Source organism: Pipistrellus hanaki, assembly GCF_964339955.1.
Source record: "Pipistrellus hanaki genome assembly, chromosome: 11".
NCBI classification, from domain to species: domain Eukaryota; kingdom Metazoa; phylum Chordata; class Mammalia; order Chiroptera; family Vespertilionidae; genus Pipistrellus; species Pipistrellus hanaki.
Window position 1 is genome coordinate 5,214,136 of NC_140513.1, and position 18,901 is coordinate 5,233,036.

General features: G+C 61.0%; 1 protein-coding gene across 9 annotated transcripts in view; it reads right to left on the bottom strand.

Moving 5' to 3' along the window:
* The window catches only part of RALGPS1 (Ral GEF with PH domain and SH3 binding motif 1), a 241,292-nt gene that overhangs the window by 9,760 nt on the left and 212,631 nt on the right, over positions 1-18,901 (bottom strand). For 4 of the 9 annotated variants that reach the window (XM_084898361.1, XM_084898360.1, XM_084898357.1 and 1 more), the window contains exons 12-16: positions 11,154-11,280; positions 9,919-10,076; positions 7,829-7,880; positions 2,238-2,321; positions 370-475 (exon numbers count right to left, since the gene is read on the bottom strand). In XM_084898361.1, coding sequence (XP_084754487.1) covers positions 370-475; positions 2,238-2,321; positions 7,829-7,880; positions 9,919-10,076; positions 11,154-11,280 — 527 coding nt within the window. Of the gene's footprint in view, positions 1-369; positions 476-2,237; positions 2,322-7,828; positions 7,881-9,918; positions 10,077-11,153; positions 11,281-14,723; positions 18,142-18,901 lie in introns of those variants that run through there. The other 5 variants (XM_084898365.1, XM_084898364.1, XM_084898363.1 and 2 more) reach the window with 4 other exon arrangements.

The following is an 18,901-nucleotide window of genomic DNA, read 5'->3' on the forward strand; positions in this document are numbered from 1 at the left end:
ACCCATCTCACCATCGCAGATACGGTCCTTCTAGGCTGTGGTTTGCCATGTTTGTGGTCTTACCCTGCCTGTAAGATGCTTCCTTGCCAGCCTCAGAGTGGCTACGGCCGGCACTCTGTAAGAAGACTGGGGTGGGACCCATGTCACGGATGCTTTGTGACACTTGGGTCCAAGGACAGTATGGGGCCAGCTGGCTGAAGACTCCATCTCACTCAGGAATGCCTGTGCACTGTTCAGGACGCAGGCACTATTTCATCACAATCCGCGGATTTAAGAATAGCTCCCACCCGCAGCGGCATGCCCAGGGGACCAGCTGGCGGGTCTCCGGAGCCGGGCCCCTCCCTGAGCCACACGCCGTCTCGGACTTACCGTGGGCTTCCGTCCTTCCTTGAGCAGAGTCTTCCTTCTCAAAGGCCCCTCCATGGTGGGCACGGCCGCCGAGCTCCCCAGCGCACAGATGCAGGGGCCGGTGGGGCTGGGGGAGGCCATGGGTCAGACAGGTCTGAGGAGCTGAGGTCAGACACCCACTCCCCACCGGGGCCCCCGAGGCTGCCCAGACAGAGGACTCAGGGGCTGTGAGGTGCCTCTTACAGCGCTGGGCAAGGCCACAGGGAGGAGAGGGAAGGCGGCTGTGGGCTCCCACATCCAGGAACTCACCTCCCGCATCTACCTGAGTGCTGAGAGCACTCCATCCTGACCTGGGCCCCTCGAGGCCCCTGCACTCCATCCTGACCTGGGCCCCTCATGGCCCCTGCACCCTATCCTGACCCAGGCCCCTTGAAGCTCCTGCACCCCATCCTGACCCGGGTCCCTCGCATACCCTGTACCCCATCCTGACCCGGGCCCCTCACGGTCCCTGCACCCCATCCTGACCTGGGCCCCTCATGGCCCCTGCACTCCATCCTGACCCAGGCCCCTTGAAGCTCCTGCACCCCATCCTGACCCGGGTCCCTCGCATACCCTGTACCCCATCCTGACCCGGGCCCCTCACGGTCCCTGCACCCCATCCTGACCTGGGCCCCTCATGGCCCCTGCACTCCATCCTGACCCAGGCCCCTTGAAGCTCCTGCACCCCATCCTGACCCAGGCCCCTTGAAGCTCCTGTACCCCATCCTGACCCAGGCCCTTTGAAGCTCCTGCACCCCATCCTGACCTGGGCCCCTCACGGCTCCTATAACCCATCCCCTGCTTCCTCTCCACTTGGGGAACTTGGGGATCGCACAGCCCCTCCTTTTTGTGCTGGCAGAAGCCTGGAAGAGCATGGAGGAAGTACGAGAGGTGGGGTGAAGTGAGAAGGGGCACAGGGGACCCCCACCCTGCCAAGCCTTCCATCCTTCTCAGGGTTCCTCTCTCAGCCTTTGCCATGGGGATTCAGGCGCCACCTATGGGTGAAGGCATCCAAGTGCAGCACCAGCCCAGACCTCCGCTCAGCCCAATCTCAGACAGGGCTTCTGCTCGCTGTTCCCCACCCCTGCTCCTCCAGCCCCTCCCCCAACCCCCTCCCTCAGCCTGCACCTCCCCCCAGGGAACACCACCCACCCAGCTGAGCCTGTACCTAGGGGTTTTCTTCTCTCACCTTCCACCCCTGCAACGCCTGCCTGTCCGCCTCAGCCATCCCACACCCCAGCTGGGCACTCAACCCTGACCTCACAGCATGACTCCTACCTTCCTCCCGGTTACTCCACGCACGGCCAGGATGGCCTGGTCACGCCTCCTCCCCTCCCTTTCCAGCCCACACACACTGTCTCCATTGCCTTTGGAGCCCCACCCTCCCCTCCTATCCTCTCCCCATCGGCTGTGGCTCCCGCCCTTTCCAGCCTCATCTTCTGCGCTCCCCCCTGCATTTCCTTGGACCTTGACTTCCCTTTGCGTGGAATCTCCCGCTCTTCCTGCCTCAGGCCCACGGACAGCCCCTTTGCCTGGGGCACCCTTATAGCCCTCTGCCTGCCTCCCTATTTCATCAGGCTAATTCCTCCCTCTCTTCCGTCTTTTCTCCAGGGAGCCTTCCCTGCTCTCCCCTCTCAGAGCACCCACTTCTCTGGGACCCGGGCGCCTGGGATTTTCTGTCCAGTTTTGGTCTCTTCTGTAGCAGCCTCGAGGGCTGAGGCGGCGGCCGTGTCCATCCCTTCCACAGCCTCTAGCACAGAGCGCAGTACCCCGCACACGCACCCGCACACGCCACCCAGCATGCACCCTATGCCTCTGTCGTATGGACGGACACAAGAATAAATGGGTACCTGTAGACGCAGCTCCGGTTCCGGGGAGAATTCCGGATTGGAACCCTCCAGTTGGGCCCCAGCGTGGCATAAAGACGTCCCCTGCTTCGGAGGAAAAGGCCGAGTGTTAGCCACAAGCTGGGAGACAGGTGCTCTGACAGGGGAGAGCCCTCTGCGGGAGTCCGCTCAGGAAGCTATGACCCCAGCTCTCCCCCTCGGCCACGCTTCCAGCACCCTGGGCCTCTGAGCTGCCCGTCAGAGGACAGACGCCCGGGTCCAGGTAACTATTTCCTGGGAGGTAGCAGTGAGCGAGCGGCCAGGATACAATATAGAAAACGATGGGTCTGCTGTCATTTCTGAAAAGCTCAGGCACCCAGAAATGGGGTGTCACCCCATGTCACCCTGTAAGTGAGGGGCTCCGTGAGCGGGCAGGGCTGAGGGAGCTTCGCCAGCCCTGTACACAGGGAGTCTCCTCGCTCCGTCCGAGTTCCCGCTGAGCCGAGGCTGGTCCCTCCCTTCTCTGAGCTGGAAACTGGCCCCTCTCTCACCCTTTCTTCTCAGGGTCTCCTTTCCCCAGCGCCCCAGCAAAATGTGCAACCACGGGGACACCAGGAGCTCCCCAGCCCAGCGATGTGGTGGGCGCTGCCACCTCGCCACCATTCTGTCCCCTGTTCTGAGACAGTCCGTGGCTGCACGCTTAGCACACGCGTGGCAGGACTGGCGTGCTGATGGAGAGCTTTAAGTCAGCACCTTCCAGCAGTCCAGCCTTTCGAGCAGGCTTCCCGTGCGTTTCCTACAGGAGCGCGGGGCCCCCAAATCCCCAGGGCTGGGTGGGGATAGGGCTGGGTGGGGAGCATGGAGGCACCAGGCCATGCACTCATTCTCTCCGGAGCTTGGTGAGCACACCATGAGCCTCCCAGAATGGGGAAACTGAGGCTGGGTGATGTGAGGGCACTTGACAGGGCCGTGAGCCTAGCTCACCAGGATCTGGACCAGGTCTGTCTGACTCTGTAGTCTCAGGCTGGGCAGAGGCCGGCTGTCCCATGGGTGGAGTCTGCCATGGGACCGGGCCCAGGTCTGGAGGCAGCACTCTGCGGGCAGCTCCCTGCACGCTTCCCTGGGAGGCCCCAGTTCTTGAGTTTCTGTGCAGTGCACGCTGAATGGGCTTTGTCGGAATGTCTCTGACGGACATGGGGGCCCCAGTGCAGAACCACAGCTGCCTTTCCTGGCCGGGAACACGTGGCTGGACAGAATGCACCCCAGGAGGGCCACTTTCCTGCCCCCCGCAATGATGGGTCTTGGGGGTGGCAGGGAGGAGGGCTGCAGGAGACAGTCCTGCTCATGGCAAGTCTGATCTGGGAACCCGGTAGAACATCTGTCCCAAAGGGTGTGCAAGCTGGTGACAAGGATGGCGATAGGATGATGAGACGATGGGACGATGGGGGGGGGGGAGGGTTAGGGGTGATGGTGGGCACGATGGTGGACGGTGGGGTGATGAGTGATGGTGAGGAAGAGATGGTAGTGCCAGGTAATGTGCTCAGCATATTCATTCACTATTTTGTTTAATCACACAACGCTGGGAGGCAGGCATATCCTCTTGCCCACCTTTTAGATAAGCAATCTGAGGCTCAGACGGGTGCCACTTGCCCAAGGTCACGGCACTAGGAAGGAAGAGTGGGTGGTGCTATTGAGAGGACGCAGCCGGGTCCTGCTTAGGCCAATGGCACCACGAGAAGTCAAGCTGGCCAGACAGCCTGCAGGACACTCCCCCTGGACAGTGTTCTAGTGCCACAGTGGCTGGCAGGTACCTTGGGGTTGAATTTCATAATTTAACCCGAGTCCCTGTTACTGGTCTGGTAGGTTGGGGGCAGGGAGGCGTCTTGGATAATAATCACCTTGAGGCCTTAGTGGTCTCGCCTTAGTGGGAATAGGCCCCCCCATGCTTTTATCTCAAGTGCACGGAGCGCCTGACGGGAGAACACCTGTGGAGGGCCCACCTGCACAGCAAACCCTGGATGGGCACCTGACCCTGGCCACTTGCTGATGATTCGCCCTCAGCTGCAGGCAGGAAGCCGCTGCCCGAGCTCTGCGGGCCCTGGGCGTCTCCCCAGCTGAACCTGTTACAGCACTTTTACTGCCCGTGAGGCGCTCTCCCTCCTCCGGGCCATGTCCCTGATCCACTGACTGGGTCCCTAGGAGCCTCATTTGCACTTAAGTTTAGCTGAGTGGATAGGACTTCCGACCCGAGCAAGTCAATCTGATATTCTCTCCTGGCAATTGGGAACCGGATGCGAGACTGAAAGTCGGGCTCTGTGGCGGGGTGAAGCTGTGACACGTACACCTTCCCCTCTGTGAGCTGACAGGTCTAGAAGTCGGTGCTGCAGAGAGAGAGGGGGGAGCAGAGTGGATATCCACAGAGAAGGGTCCACACGAGCCCCACGTCCTAGGACCTGCCTCTGGGGGCGGCGGGCATTGGAGAGACGGGTGGCAGGCTTCTCGGTACTTAGGGAGCTGCAGCAGCTCATGGGCAGGGCCAGCCCTTGTCAGCTGGGGCCCAAGGGCAGGGTCAAGACAAAGGCCCGGGTACCACTGCCCACTGTTCCCTCTCTCGGTGCCTAAACTCCTGGGCGGAGCCTCAGTTGTCAGACTTCAGTGTCTGCTGCTGAGAACAAGGCAAGAGACGGCATCTTTGAGGGGAACCAATGTCAGAAGCTCAGCCCATCATCCAACTGGGCTGCCGCCCAAGGCAGAGAAGCCGAACGGAGGACAAGGGCAGGAAGGCCTGCGGATACTGGACTGAAGGGTGACAGGTGAGGGACACAGCCTGGGATTCCTGGCCCTCAGCCTCTGTGAGGATCACCCTGGAAACAGCCGCTCTCGTGGTTGCACTTCAGTTGAAATGGACCCTCACCTCCAAAATGGCCTCCAGAGCTTCACCCCCCTCTCCTAATCACTCACTGCAGAGTTTGGGGCTCAAGAGGCACCTTGCACCCTGGCACACCGGGGCATCTGCCAGAGTCTCTGGTCTTCTCCAAGAAGGAAAAGTGTGTCTTTAAAAACAGATTTGAGGGGATCGGGCTTGGGGCTCTGCTGCTACCACTCTGCTTTCCTGGGGTCTTCCTAAGGGGCTGGGAGATCGCACCTGCTAAGAACAAGCAAACCTTACACAGTACAGAGACTGCAACACCAGCCTCCTCAACACCCTCGCACCATGCGTCTGACTGCCGGCAGCCCTTTCTTAAAGGGCTCTTCCCCTGGTCAGTGACTCCTGGAGGCCAGCCAGGGCTGGGGACACTTCCTCCCCCATCGTCTATCTACTCCGTGATGACGGAGTGGCCATCTGGGAATTTTCTCTTCACCCCACCCAGCTTTAGACTCCCGATGACTTGCTTGCTGGCAAGAGGTACCTACTGAGTGAAATTCATAAACATCCCAAAATAAGTTTCCCCAATGGAGCACTTCCACTTATGTGCTGAGTACTCCCGTGGGCACCCTCCCTGCAGAGCTGAGGGACCTGAGGCTCAGAGGTTGAGGGACAGACCCAAGGTGGCTGAAGCAGCAGGCAGGCCTGACCGCAGGCCCCTCTGAACTGAGGCAGCGTCCAGACAGACGGCGAGGTCTCACTGAGGTACGTAGAACTTGGGAGACCAGGTACCTCCTGGCACCCGCTCTCCGGCAATGACTCTTAGAGAACACCACGCACGCCTGGGCCACCTCTCCCATCCTGGCACACTGCTCAGGCCCGGTGGCCTCCTCAGGTCCACGTGGTCCTTCACCAAATGTCCCTGGGCTGCTGCTTAACCCTCACAAAGAAGCACCTGCTGCCTCTACTGAGGCCTGACTGGAGCATTCCCTCCTCCTTCAGTTTCTGAGGAGCCCAGGTTTGCTGAGTCAGCCTGGTGCCACGCCCACAGCCCGACTTCCACGGAGTCCATGGGAAAACGGAAAGGCAGCCTCCCTCCCCTCCTGAGAGCATGACCCTCAGGGGTGGTCTGACAGGGAGCAGCTGCCTAACAAATGGGTATTAAATAAATGAATGAGTGAACGAATGAGGGAAGGAAGGAAGGAAGGAAGGGAAGAAGGAAGGAAGGAAGGAAGGAAGGAAGGGGCCAATGGTTAGGTCCAGGTCTGGATGATGTTCAGGATCTTGGCACCATGCCCATTTCCCACCCCATGTCCCCTCATTGCCTGTGGCCTGGGGAGATTCGGGCGTGCCCAGCAGACCTGCAGTCCGCCCTGGTTCCTATCACTGCCGGGGGCCCAGAGCCAGGGCACTGGCCCGCTGGCTGAGAGAATGAGAGTGGAGCAACCCCCTCCAGGAGCCCCAGAGCAGCGACAGAGGGAAGGCCTTGCTGCCCCCACTTCCTGCCCTCCATCAGGGGTTCACAAGGACAGACAGACTGACCGACATGGGGCCAGTGCCTGGAGCATGGCCTTGGACGAGGCCTGAAGGGTGGTGGAGAGGCGGGCTCAGTGGTCAGGAAGACATGGATTTGGGCAGCTCTGCTCCAGCAGAGTGTGAGGACTGGGGTCACTTCACCCCTCTGAGCCCCACTGTCCATGTGCATAAGTGGGGGCCCTGGATAACCCTGTGTGGCAGAGTATGAAGATTCGGTGAGACCAGAACAGTGCCTGGCACACAGCGACTGCTCCACAAGATCACTCATCACCTCACACCCTCTGTCTGCCCTGTGAGGACCAGCTGGGCGGGACCCGCCTCCTCTCTGGCCATTTTCTGATTATGGGCACTGAGGAGCCAGGAGGCTCAGCACCAGAGGGTGTGTGTATGTGTGTGTGTGTGTGTGTGTGTGTGTGTGCGCGTGTGTGCGAGGCGTGTATCTGTGTGAGGTATGCATGTGCATGCATGTGTGTGAATGTACGTGTGTGGGTATGTGCATCCACATGTGTAAGAGGATGTGAGTGTGTGTGAGAGTGCATAACTGTGAGTGTGTGCCTGTGTGTGCGGGCCATTGAAGGATGGTGGGAGCCTGCTTCTCGTAACCTTCGTGTCACTGGGTTTCTCCCTGCTTCCCTTACAGCCACTACGATGCCCTTCACTTTGCGGCCCCACGGCTGGGGAGCTCCCCAGTCAGAGCCCCGTCTTCCCAGGGCTCATGTGTGCTGGCACAGAGAAAGCACACTGCGTGGAGCAGGTGCTGAGGGTGAATTCCTGAGCTGGAGCTGAAGCCTGAGCTGAGGGATCAGCCTAGCTGGTTGTCAGCCTAGGGCCTGAGGTCATGTGTGTGCAACGCTCTCAGACCCCACCAGGCGGAGCCACATGCCCGCCTGCAGGCTGGGCCCATTCTCAGACTTCTGACTACAAGAGCCCGAATTTCAGACCAGTCTCCCCAGTAGCTCAGCCTGAAAGAGAGGCGCTGGCCTTGACCCTGGGCCAGCACAGAACCAAGTGATGAGGGGCAGCTCAGAACATGGGGCTGGTCTCCTCCCTCAGTGGGTCCTGCCCCTGCGCTGAGCTGTCCTGAGGAGCCACAGAGCAGCCTCCCGGGCGGGCCCATGGGGTGAGGTTGGGGTGGGTCCCTGCCTGGAGCTGTCTCCAGCTCCCTGGCCCCGGGCACCTCCTGGGAGGGAGGCCACGCTGAGGCCACACTCACCTTTCCAGCCCTGAAGACACTTCTTCACTAAACTCTGAGCTCTCACTACTGCCTGGAAAGGAACACAGATCGGTGAGCAAGGCGGCTCCCTGAGAGGAGCCATCTGGAGGGGCCTCTTCTCCTGGCTCCCTGGGCCCAGGCCCCTGAGCGCCGGAGAAGCGCCAGAGCGATGGGCCATTCACTGGGCTCCTGCTGCCTCTATTTCTGCCTCTCCCCGGGGAGGGTGCAAAGAACCACCTGTCCCACTGTTCCCCGGGGGGCCTCTGCTCCCTTCCCATGGCCCCGGAAGACGGCACTGCCTACCCCAGGACATGGGAGTCAGGGCCCTGGGGCCTCTGCTGGGCCTGGCCTGCTCCCCCGCCCCCCCACTGCCTCCCTCTGGCCTCAGGAAAACCGGGGCTAGAACAGGTCTCACCCGGTGAGGACAGAGGCCAAATAGCACTTCCTCTTCGAGGGTCAGGGCTTGACTGGACACTGGTCAGAGCTGCTGCCCAGCACCAGAAGCCTTGAGGGTCCCTTAGACCTCTGGCCAGCAACGGACACACACACAGACATACATATAGGGCTTAGGAGCCACCCCCTCCTAACCCCCGTCTGCTTCTCAGCGGCTCTCCAGGCTACCTCCAGCACAAGGACACACTTTCTTCTGTCACTTCACTAATGCACACGCCTTGTACTGACCCTCAGACCGTGAGGTGCCCCGGGTCAGGGATCTCTGCCTGGGCTACCGGCTGGCGCCGAGGCTGGGCAGTGGGAAAGGGGAAGAGGGAGTCCCAGGCCCGCTGGGAGTCCAGGACAGAGAGGACCTGCTCAGCTCCCAATGGCACATGCATATGGCCACCTGCTCCGGGCTCTCAACTCCAGGCAGAAAAACCCGTTTCTGAACACAGGCCCCGAGGGCCACAGCTCTGGTGAGGTGGCACCGAGTCTGACTCAGCTTTCTGTCCAGGAAGAGCAGGGCCTGGGCCCAGGCTCAGCGCATGCCACCCTCGGCTCCTGCCCTTGCCCCATTCCGGCCTCAGCAGCACAGTGCCTTCTGCTGACTGGTTCCCAGCTGGTTCCAAACCTATCCAGGACGCCAAGAAGAGGGCCCCATGGCCACGTCCTGAGGGAACTGTGACTCTGTGCCCTGGTGACCGCAATGCCCCAGGACTGCAGAGTCTGAGAGGAGACCTGCTCACCTCTGAGCCAGCCTTTCCCCACATGCTGCCCGGCTCCCCTCCCGGGAGTACCCTCTGAACACACCGTGCACACTCCTGGCTCGGTCCCAACAGGATGGCTCCTCCAAGGGGGAGGTGGACACGGGCCTGGCCTGGCACGGTCTCCAGTCCTGGGAGACGGCTGTGCCCGGAGGGACACTGCCTCAGACAGGGGCCGCATTTCACAGGGCGGGGGACATTGTTCCTGTCCCCACACCCCCTCCCTGCGCTCCTGGGCCCTCCACTCTGCAGTCACCGGATCAAACCCCTGCCTGGCAACTGTCTAAACCACCACCAGCACCAGGGGGGCTCCCTGTTAAGGAAAGCAGACGGACACAAGACCACAGAAGCACAAGTACGCTGAAAGGGCACGGCCAGCAGACAGGACACGTGTCGAACGGCGGTAAGGACGGGTGACCTGGGCACTGTGGGAGGACTCCGCCCTCGCCCATCCCGGCCTCAGCAGTGCAGTGCCTTCTGCTGACATGAGCATGTGTCCGGCTGAAGCTCAGGCGTGCCATCGCACCCGTGAAGAGCACCTTCTCGGCCTCTCTAACTCCGAGTGAAGACAAAGACGAGGGGTGGCCCTCCGCGCTGTCTTGAAGCAGCCCTGCAGGGCAGCGGCCAGGTTCTGCCAGCTGCAGCCAGGGACGGCGGATCTCGGGTGTATGTCTGGCTGCTTCTTCCACCTGTCTGTGCTCAAGACCACTGGCAGGATGAGGACAAAGCCAGGCATTTTGTGACACCCGGAGGCCAGGAAGCAGAGCCCCCGGCAGGGTGACTCCTGAGGGAGCCCTCTCTGCGGGTGGGGCCGCCGGGCGCGGCACAGTGACAGACAGACACGAGCACATGCCGGCTGTGCCACACTGCTGCGCGCAGCCGGACGCTTACCTAGCGAGAGTCCGTTGGTGACGGCGGAGGAGGAGGTGAGGGCGGGGCCCCTGCGAGGGCTGCGGGACTCTAGGACGCTGTCGTCCAGCAGGTGCCTCGCTCTCTCCGATGGGAATGTCGCACTTTTACTCTCAACTACACTCAACTGACACATCATACTGGAAACGGAAAGGAAGAGAGAGGCAGGGCTCCTTACCTACAGCCACAGGGCTCCCCCTGCAGGCCAAGACCTCCACCCCGAACCAGGAGCCCGTCCAGGCTCCGCCCTATCTCACGGCGTGACCTTGGGCAAGTCCCATCCTCTGTCAGGGCCTCAGTTTCCCCAACTGTCCAGTGGGGGCTAACCGTTCTTGCCCTTCCTAGCTCCCAGGATGATTATGAGGTTGAGTGAGTGGGTGGTACTTGTGAGCGATGGGGCGCGCAGGGGAAGGGGATGTGGCTGCGGTCCATGCCTCCTTCTGGAGTCGCACACACTTCGTCCAAGTCCTTGCTCCCACCTTTCCATTGGCAGGTACTGCGCCCCATTGGACCTCACTGGGCTCAGGCATGTAACGGCACCGACCTCTCGGGCCTGCGGGCTCAGTGAGATAACGCGGGGCAGGACAGAGCAGAGAAAGAACAACCCCTTTCTCCTCCAGCCCAGGAGCGACTCCGGGGCCAGCCTGGCTGGCTGAGGCTTGTGTCTTGGTGGAAGGAAGGAAGGAAGGAAGGAAGGAAGTAAAGAAAGAAGAGACAGGGAGGAACAGAGGGAGGGAGGGACCCAGCTGTAAGGAGCCTGTGCCCAGTTCCTAGGGACATGGGCACTGCTGTCCTGGTCATGCTAAGGACCACCCATGCCTCCCAGCTGTCAGCCCCACAGGCTGGGGAACCAGGGCAGATGCCCTGAGCTGCAGACTCACTCCAGCAATGGGCAAGCAAAGACTCTGAGCCCTGAGACTGGCAGGCGTGCCCGCTGGATCTGGGTTTCCTCAGGGAGGCACTGACTGAGGAGGGAGTCCCACACTGCTCCCCTGCCCTTGCCTGCATGCTTCCTCCACCGGCTCCTGTCGCCAGGACCACCCCAGCTCTTCTGACCCCGTGCCAGTCTGAGGAGAGGGCACCAGCCAGGGATACCAACAGCACCACCAGCCCTCCCAGACGGGGTGGGGAGAGCTCCAGCGGACAAGCACCCCTTAGCCCCCTCCCCCCACGCTCAGCCCGCCGAGAGCCCGAGGGGGGCTCACTCAGGTACCCACTTGTTGCCCAGGCTGTGGCTCTTCCTGTGTCTTGGGACCGGGGGTGTGGGGAGGCTGCCAGCCACAGATGCATCAGGACAGGTAGGCCGCCGGCTGAACCTTGCGGAGCTGGAGCTGGCGGAGGGGCCTGTGAACAGAGCAGAGCGCGTCCTGTGACGGGGGCTATGGAGGCTCGGGGGTGGGGCCTGGGTTGTGGGTAAGGCACTGGGCCAGCTGTCACAGGCGGAGCAGGCCCAGCAGGCCCCGCGGCTCCCGCATGTGACACCTCCCCCTCACGCCCAGCATAACTAACTTCCGGGGTGCCGTCAGGATGGCCAGGGGCCTGCATGTACATGGTGTCCCTGCCTGGGCGTGACTTATCCCAGGCATCCAGCAGGTGGCAGAGCCTTCACAGCCTGTCTTGTGAGTCCGGGCTGGTGCCCACCCTGTGCCCTTCTCCAGCCACTTTGACTTTTCCGCCCACACATTCCGCAGGAGGGACAGAAGGGACGGAGCGTAGGAGGGCGGCAGAGGGAGGACTCACTGAGTGAGAGCACAGCTAGCGAGGCAGGCTCTGCCCAGGCCTGCCAGGTACTGCCTGGGTGGCCTTGGACGGGTCATTAACTTACTCCCTTGAGCCCGTTTCCTCATCTGAAAAATGGGGATAACTCCTCAGCTCGCAGGTGGCTGGGAGCGGTTTCGGTCAGCCTCACACTTGTTTTATATAATTAGTGCCATGTTCTCCTCAGCCCCGGTCCCAGGGACAACAGGGGTCCTCAAGCCAGGAGGCTGGGCCGCAAACCACTGAGCAGCCCGTGCAGGAGGAGGGCCTGCATGCTGGCCAGGGCACAGACATTAACGGAGGGGCCTGCTCTTCATCTTACCGCTGTGCTCGTGCTCTGAAAGGAAGTGACCCCAGGTGCTAAGCCTTAGCTACCCAGGACAGACAGGAAGTGGGCCAGAATCCTGCAGAGCACACCAAAATGCAAGCCCAGGCAGCCGTGCGGGAGCCTCCCCCGAGGGCCTGGGAGGCATGTCCATCCAGGGCCCCACGGCCTCCCACAGGCTGCTGTCACCACAGTGAGCTCCAGTGTGCGTGGCTCATCCCTTTTTAACGTCCCAGACACCACCTCGGACGGCCTCGCTCCCTCTGGCACTTGGGAAGGTTCACGAGGCAGCTCGCAGCTCCTCGTGCTCGGGGTTCCTGCTGTCTCACCCTGCCTGCCCCTCCGCACCCCACTCTGCACACCCCAATCTTCATTGCCCCAGGCCCCCCACAATCCCTTTACGAGGCCTTGGCCCACTTTCTCCACTGTTCCCCTCTACAACTATCCCCAAATGCCACCTCTCTCTAGGCCCCTGCACACCTCAGAGACCCTCACCTCACTTCAAACGACGCTCTCTGCCTCAGGAGAACGCCGTGGTGGCCAGGCTCCGCCTCTCACGCCAGCCCGCACGGCCACGTGCGCCTCCACCCACGGCAGCCTTCCTGTGGGCCCGGGAAGGGGCCTCCTCCAACCAATCTCTCCTCTCCGGGCCTGCTGCCTCTGAGGACTGACGCCATCATTTCCCTCCCCTCTGGCCCCTTCCTCCAGCCCATGAACACTCCAGTCTCTCGTTTTCTGTAAAATAAGGCCCCTTGACCCCAGGGCAGTCTCCCTGTCAGTCACGTGTCCTCAAACAGAAGTCTGTCCTCCACACACTCGATGGGGCCACGCATATACAGTCTGTCACTGGCAGAAACGTCATTACATGGCACACACTGTAACGAGCTCAGAGCGGCATGGCCTGGACCTCACCACCCCCGGTGGAGGACCCACCAAGGTCCGTGAAGGCCTTGCGGAGTGTGGAGGCACTGAAATGGCACCTATGGCAACAGAGGTGTGTGCGTGCCCTTTCCTGGCGAGGGTCCCACTGCCGCTCAGCTTCTCTGAGGCTGGAATCCTTAGGCAGGGCATGCGCCAGGTTCTCAGGGGGAGGGTGGGAATGCAGCGTCTCGGGCCTGTCCCCCCCAGGTTCTGATTTCATTGCTCATTGTTCTCTCGGTGACTCTAGTACACCCGGTGACTGCAGTGTATACCTGGTGACCCCAGTGTACACCGGGTCACTCTCGTGTACACGCCCGTGACCCAAGTGTACACCCAGGCGAAGAACTTCTGCTCAAAGAGCTGGAGCGACGGCGAGCTCTGCCCTGGAGGAAGTCTCGTGCCGCTGCCCAGAAAGGGAAGGGAGGACGGAAGCCGCCCTGCTTTGTTTTTGTTTTGCACATGTTGCTCCATAAATGAGTGTGCGGAGGGTGAAGTCCGCCTTGTTTATCAGCAGGATTACGGTCTCTGCCTGAGTCACTCTGGCTCCCCTGGGTTCAGAAAATATTTTGTAAAGGTCAGGTCGCCGGCTCCTCCCCGGGGTCTGAACTGGAACTGGACTCCCTGGTGTGTCGCAGCAATAAAAACGGTGATAATTACGGGTGGACATCCCGTGCCTGGCACCGTACTGTGTGCCCGGGCTGCAGTCCAGGAGGTGGGTGCTTAGTAGGGACGTCATTACATGGCACACAGGCAGGAGAGCCAGGGCTTCCATGTCCACGACAGGCAGGACTTGAGCCCAGGGGTACAGTGTGGGCGGAGGCGCTCTGCAGTTCAAAGATCAGGCATCAGCCAAAGCTGGAGGAGCGGGGAACAGTGGCGTGTTTGAGGTGATCTGGTAACTTCCTCCAGGAAACCGGTGACTATTTCCAGCTGCTGTTTTTGAGAACGGGACGGTGAAGGGGACTAACATTGTTATGCACCAATGGGTGCCAGGCTTGTCTAAACACTCTAGTCATGGAGCACTGTCAGTGGCTGCTTTGACCAGCGCCGTTTTACAAGGGATGCTCGGAGCACAGCCGGTCACGCAGGGAAGGGGTGCTGGTGTGTTCTCCTTCCCGGCTGTGGGTGCAGCGAGAGCCGGACACTAAGGCTCCTCTGGTCACTTCCTGGGCCTCCTGCTCACTCCTGACGGGCGCCCTTCCCACCTGTGTCCCTGCTCCTGCTCTGATCCCACCTCGGGCTCTCAAGCCTCCAATTAGCCCTCAGTTTCCTCTGGTCAGCTATCGACTCTCCCTCTGGGGGCGTGTGGGACGAGCCTGGGGCCGCCCCCTCGTCGTGCTGCTTCAGAAGGCCGTGGAGGCATCTGGCCTGAGATGCCCCTGGACACAGCTGGGGGGAGGGAGGCGGCCAGGCTGAAGCAGCTGCGACTTCCCTGGTCCCAGAGTCACCCAGACGCTGCTCTGGATGCCCTGGTCTTGGCCACGTGCATCCCCCGCATTGTGGGCCAGCAACAGCCCGGCTCTGAGGCTGAGGCGGAAGAATTCCCATTGAGCTGGAACCCAACGATGGGGTGGCCTCTGCCAGGAAGTGACATTCTGCTACCGAAAGGCCTCCCGCCTGCCCCACTGTGCCTGGGCCGGCTGCCACGTGACAGCACAGGGCACGTGGCTTCCAGCAGTTTCCGATGTTGTTTTCTCCGTGTCCTGTCGGCAGGGGTGGGTGGGGGCGGCGATAATGAGCCGGCGCTCTGGCCTCGCTTAGCAGAGTGTGGTCCCCGCCGCCGGCCGATATGGCACCAGCAGCTGGAAAAACTGACCGTGGGCTTGACTATCTCAGAGGATTGCTCTATTTTTCCTCAGCATAATTTTTCCATGAATAATCTTTAAAGCTCTTTAAGTGGCTGTTTCTTTAACAGTTTTATTGGAATATATGAGAACTGACAGTCTGTGGGGAATGAGATATCATGTTGGAAAAAAAATCTGGTTTTCATTACATTTTTCTTAAGAAAGCACCATGCTGCCCGGGCCACTCACTGGTCGGCAGAGAAGCCAGCACAGGCTTCGGGTGGATGGCAACAGCAGAGCCCGGGACCCTGAGGCAGCCGGGTCTGGGCTCCCATTGGTGCTGCCACCGCAGGCTGAGTGAACTTGGGCAAGTCACCTGGCACCTCTGAGCTTGAATTCTACGGCTACAGAACGGGAGCAGTATCTGACCTGGCAGACCCGCGGGGAGGAGAGGGCTCGTGTCCCTCTCCCTTCCTGCAGCAAATGGTTCCAGACCCGGGAGGGGCAGTAACCAGATAACCACGCCCAGGGCGGACACGGGCTTTGGTAGTGATAGACCTGGTACTAACCACACTCACAGTGTAACCATCACGGTATAACGGCGGTGGTAATGGTACTGACCGCCATTCATCGAGCATCCACCAAGTGCCAGGATGTACCGAACGCTTGTTCACAGGCCCTCACTGAGGCCTCGGCATCACCCCGCCTCACAGGGACTGTTGTTAGCTCCTCTCTGGGACGTGGGACTGAGGGCGATGTGGGACCTGAGGTCAGAGGGCTAAGGCGCTTCTTGGGGGAGCAGTGGAGCCGGGAGCAGTGCATATGAGAACCTGAGAAGGCCAGGGCAGACCTGGGGGGTCCGACATCCAGGCTGGCGAAGGTCCCGGCAGAGGCAGCAGCTTGGGCAGAAGGAGAAGCACATGCAAAGACCTCAAAGTGAGAGACGCAGAACCTGCTAGAGAAGCTCGGAGAGCCAGCCTGGCTGAGGAGCTGAAGGAGGGAAGATGGGGGTGGGGGGGGTGGGGGGTGGAGCTGTGGGACCACACGAGAGGCCAAGAGTTTAATGAGGGGAAGAGGTGGAGGTTGTAAGAGGTCAGTAAGGTGCTCAGATTTGTGCCTTAGAAGGCTCTCTCTGGCTGGAATGTGTGGATGTGGCCAAGAACACAGGCTGGGAGGACGGATGTGGCAGAGAGAGGTCTAGGAGATGGGCAGGGGTAGGGTTGGTGGGTGAAGGGGCACTCGGGGTAACCCTCAGTGGAGGCTGGTGACATTCACCGAGGGAGCGGATGAATTCAGTTTGGGACCGATGTCGGGAGGCCATTGGGGAGACTGTGAAGCTCGGGAGACAGATGGCAGCTGGGGACAGAGGTGTAGGCCATGCGGCCCAGGAGGGTGCCCGGGGAGGGGAGGGGGGCCTGCAAGCTCAGTAAGAGGAGGGAGGCCTGGGCAGAATGCAGGGAAAGTGTTTGTCGGATGAGAAGAAGACAAAGGCTGAAAGGACTTGTGCAAAGCCAGGGTCAGAGAACAACTATTTGAGGACAGTATCACTTTGGGCACATGAGTAAGTGACCTTCTTCCCTTCTAATGCTACAGGAAGGCACAGGGGCCGGCACTCCTCCTGGCAGCTCTGTGCGGGCAGCACCCACCTTTGAGGTCAGGACACACGGCAATGCCCCCTATTCTCTGACTCGGGTCTTTAGAGAGCAAACCGGAGGGGTCTAGTCTGCCGCCTGTGTCAGCTGGCCAGCGCCACATGCGGACAGGCCTGGATGCCTCAGAATGACCTCCTGTTCATCCTGGAAGCTTCTCTCGGGAGAAGAGAGGAATGGAGGGAAAGGGCTGCCAACCTGCCCCCGCTTCAGGGGTTGAATCAGACAACGGTGTCCCTGAGCTCTCACAGAGGGCGGTGACCCTCCTCCTGGCCACAGCCTCCTGCCCCTTGCTCTGGGGTGCCGTGCCCCACATTCACAGCGCCTGCCGTTTGTCACTAAGGAATGGTGTCGGCAGCCTGTAGGTTGCCCATCTCTCCCACCAGACCCCGCTCTGGAGTCAGGGGCCTGTCCCAGTGCCCAGCGCAGGGCGGAAGCGAGGCGTGCGTGCTGAATGCTGGTGCGGTGCCCACGGCTGCAGAGGCAGTGGCTGCAGAGGGTGCGGGGCTGGGATGGGGATTCCTGTTCCCATGGGTTTCCAGCGGCAGGGAGCGGCCCTGCCCAGGCCAGCACTGCCGATGTCAGCAGTCTGGCAGCCCCACTGCGGCCTTTGGGGGTGCTTTCCAAGTCCTGCACATCGGACATTAATGGGAGGCAGCTGGGGCAGAGAAACTACTGAGCTTGGAGTCCCAGGATTTGGGTTCCAGTCCAGCCTCTGCCCAGGGAGGAGCTGGGAGCTCAGGGTCAGGCTCCTCTCTGGAGAAGGCGGATGATGACTGCTGTGACCGGGGGCTCTCAGGCGCCACCCTGGCCGAGATCTATCTGCACAGGACGCACTTCCATCCGGTCTCAGCTTCGCTCCTGCGCCTGCTAGAGCCTTCCTGTCTGCCGGGCCCTGTGCACGCAGGACACGGGTCCCTGGGCACAGAGTCTGTTTGTGTTGAAACCTTTCTCTGGCCAGGTTTCACGGTCGAGCCTGGGAGCCGGTCCCTTCTACATTCTCACACATTCTTTGTTCCTTATCCATGCAGCTCTCACGGGTCCCTTTTGTGAGCCAACGTCGCCCTTCAGCTGTGGGGAGGCCCAGAGGCCCTCTCCTCGGGTGAGAAGGCCCAGACTCCCAGGCACAGGGGCAAGGAGTGCCTGCTGCGGCGGTGCTGCATGGAGCGGGGCCAGGCGGGGCAGCAGGGTCGGACAGAGCGGGGCCTGCCCCTGGCTCCTCTGCCTGACCTTGACACACCGGCTAGTAGCTGGGAGATGTCCAGAAGAGATCAGATGTGCCCTCACCGAGGGCTCCTCACCCATTCTGAGTCTATAAACGGGAGGAGAGAGGAGCATGTGGGAAGGGAGTCCCCACCCCTGGCCCACAGGGTGATCTCTGCGTCCACTCAACCATAGTGAGCGTCTCCACAGACCACGCAGAGAGCTTGAAACCTGTGCCCAGCAGCTGGGAGACCCAGGGAACAGCCAGTGCCTCACTCAGGCCTGCGGACCCAATGGGGCTGCAGCCAGAGGACAGTGTGGCCACACCAGCTTAGCTGCACTCGCAGATCTGCTGGCACAAGGAAGGTGTGGCCTCCCAGGGACCACTGTGGCCCCTGTGAGGAACGGGCATGGAGGTGAGGGGATCCAAGCAGCGAGGAGCTGGAGGTGGCACGGACTCCCTGTCGGCCGCCTCCCTGTCCCTCCATCAGGACACATCCGTGCTGAAGCCGAGTGGTAGGCGTGCACGGGCTCTGTGCTGGGGCTCTCCCCGCACGGCCTCACCCTGTGAAGTGAGGCAACGTGAAGTATTCATGTCTATTCCCATTTCACCAAGAAGAAAACTGGGCTCACAGGGACTGAGCCGATTGCCCAGGGTCCCACAGCTAACGGCCAGAGCCAGGCAGGCCTTTACCCAGCGGGCAGTGAGACAAGGCAGACCACCAGGTGTGCGGGGAGCAGGCCCGCGGACCGGGTGCAGAAGCGGCGGCGCAGGCCGCGGTTTCCCAGGGGCTGGCTCCGCTGCCGAGGGCTCTTCGGAGAAAACCTGCCAGTTGGTTCGGCCACGTGGAGGCGGAGCTCCCAGGATCTGGAAATGTCTTCACGGGCTCCAACGCACACACAAACATGGCTTGCCCTCTCTGAGGGTCAGCATTCTTTATGATTTTTGCTCTCCAGGAAAATATTAGTTCATTTATATAAACGAAACAGTGCATACGGGGAAATTGAAAACGTGGCCCTTTTTTCTCCACAGACCGGAAACTGAGAAGGTTTCTCCATTTCCTTTCTCACTGTCTGTCTATCTACTTGTCGTGTGGATCTGCCAGCATGGCCACTCCTTGGAGTGCAGAGTGGGGGCAGCTCTGGGGGTGGGGGTGGGGAACATTGCAGAGATAGAGGGACAGCCTCAGTGGGGACCACTCTGACATTAGCCAAGGCCTCAGAGGGACCTGAGACTAGGGCTGCTCCCAGCGCCAGAATCTGCGTCCCCCGGTCCCCCGTGCCCCTGGCGGGCAAGCAGGTTAGAGGAGTGGGTGCAGCCACAG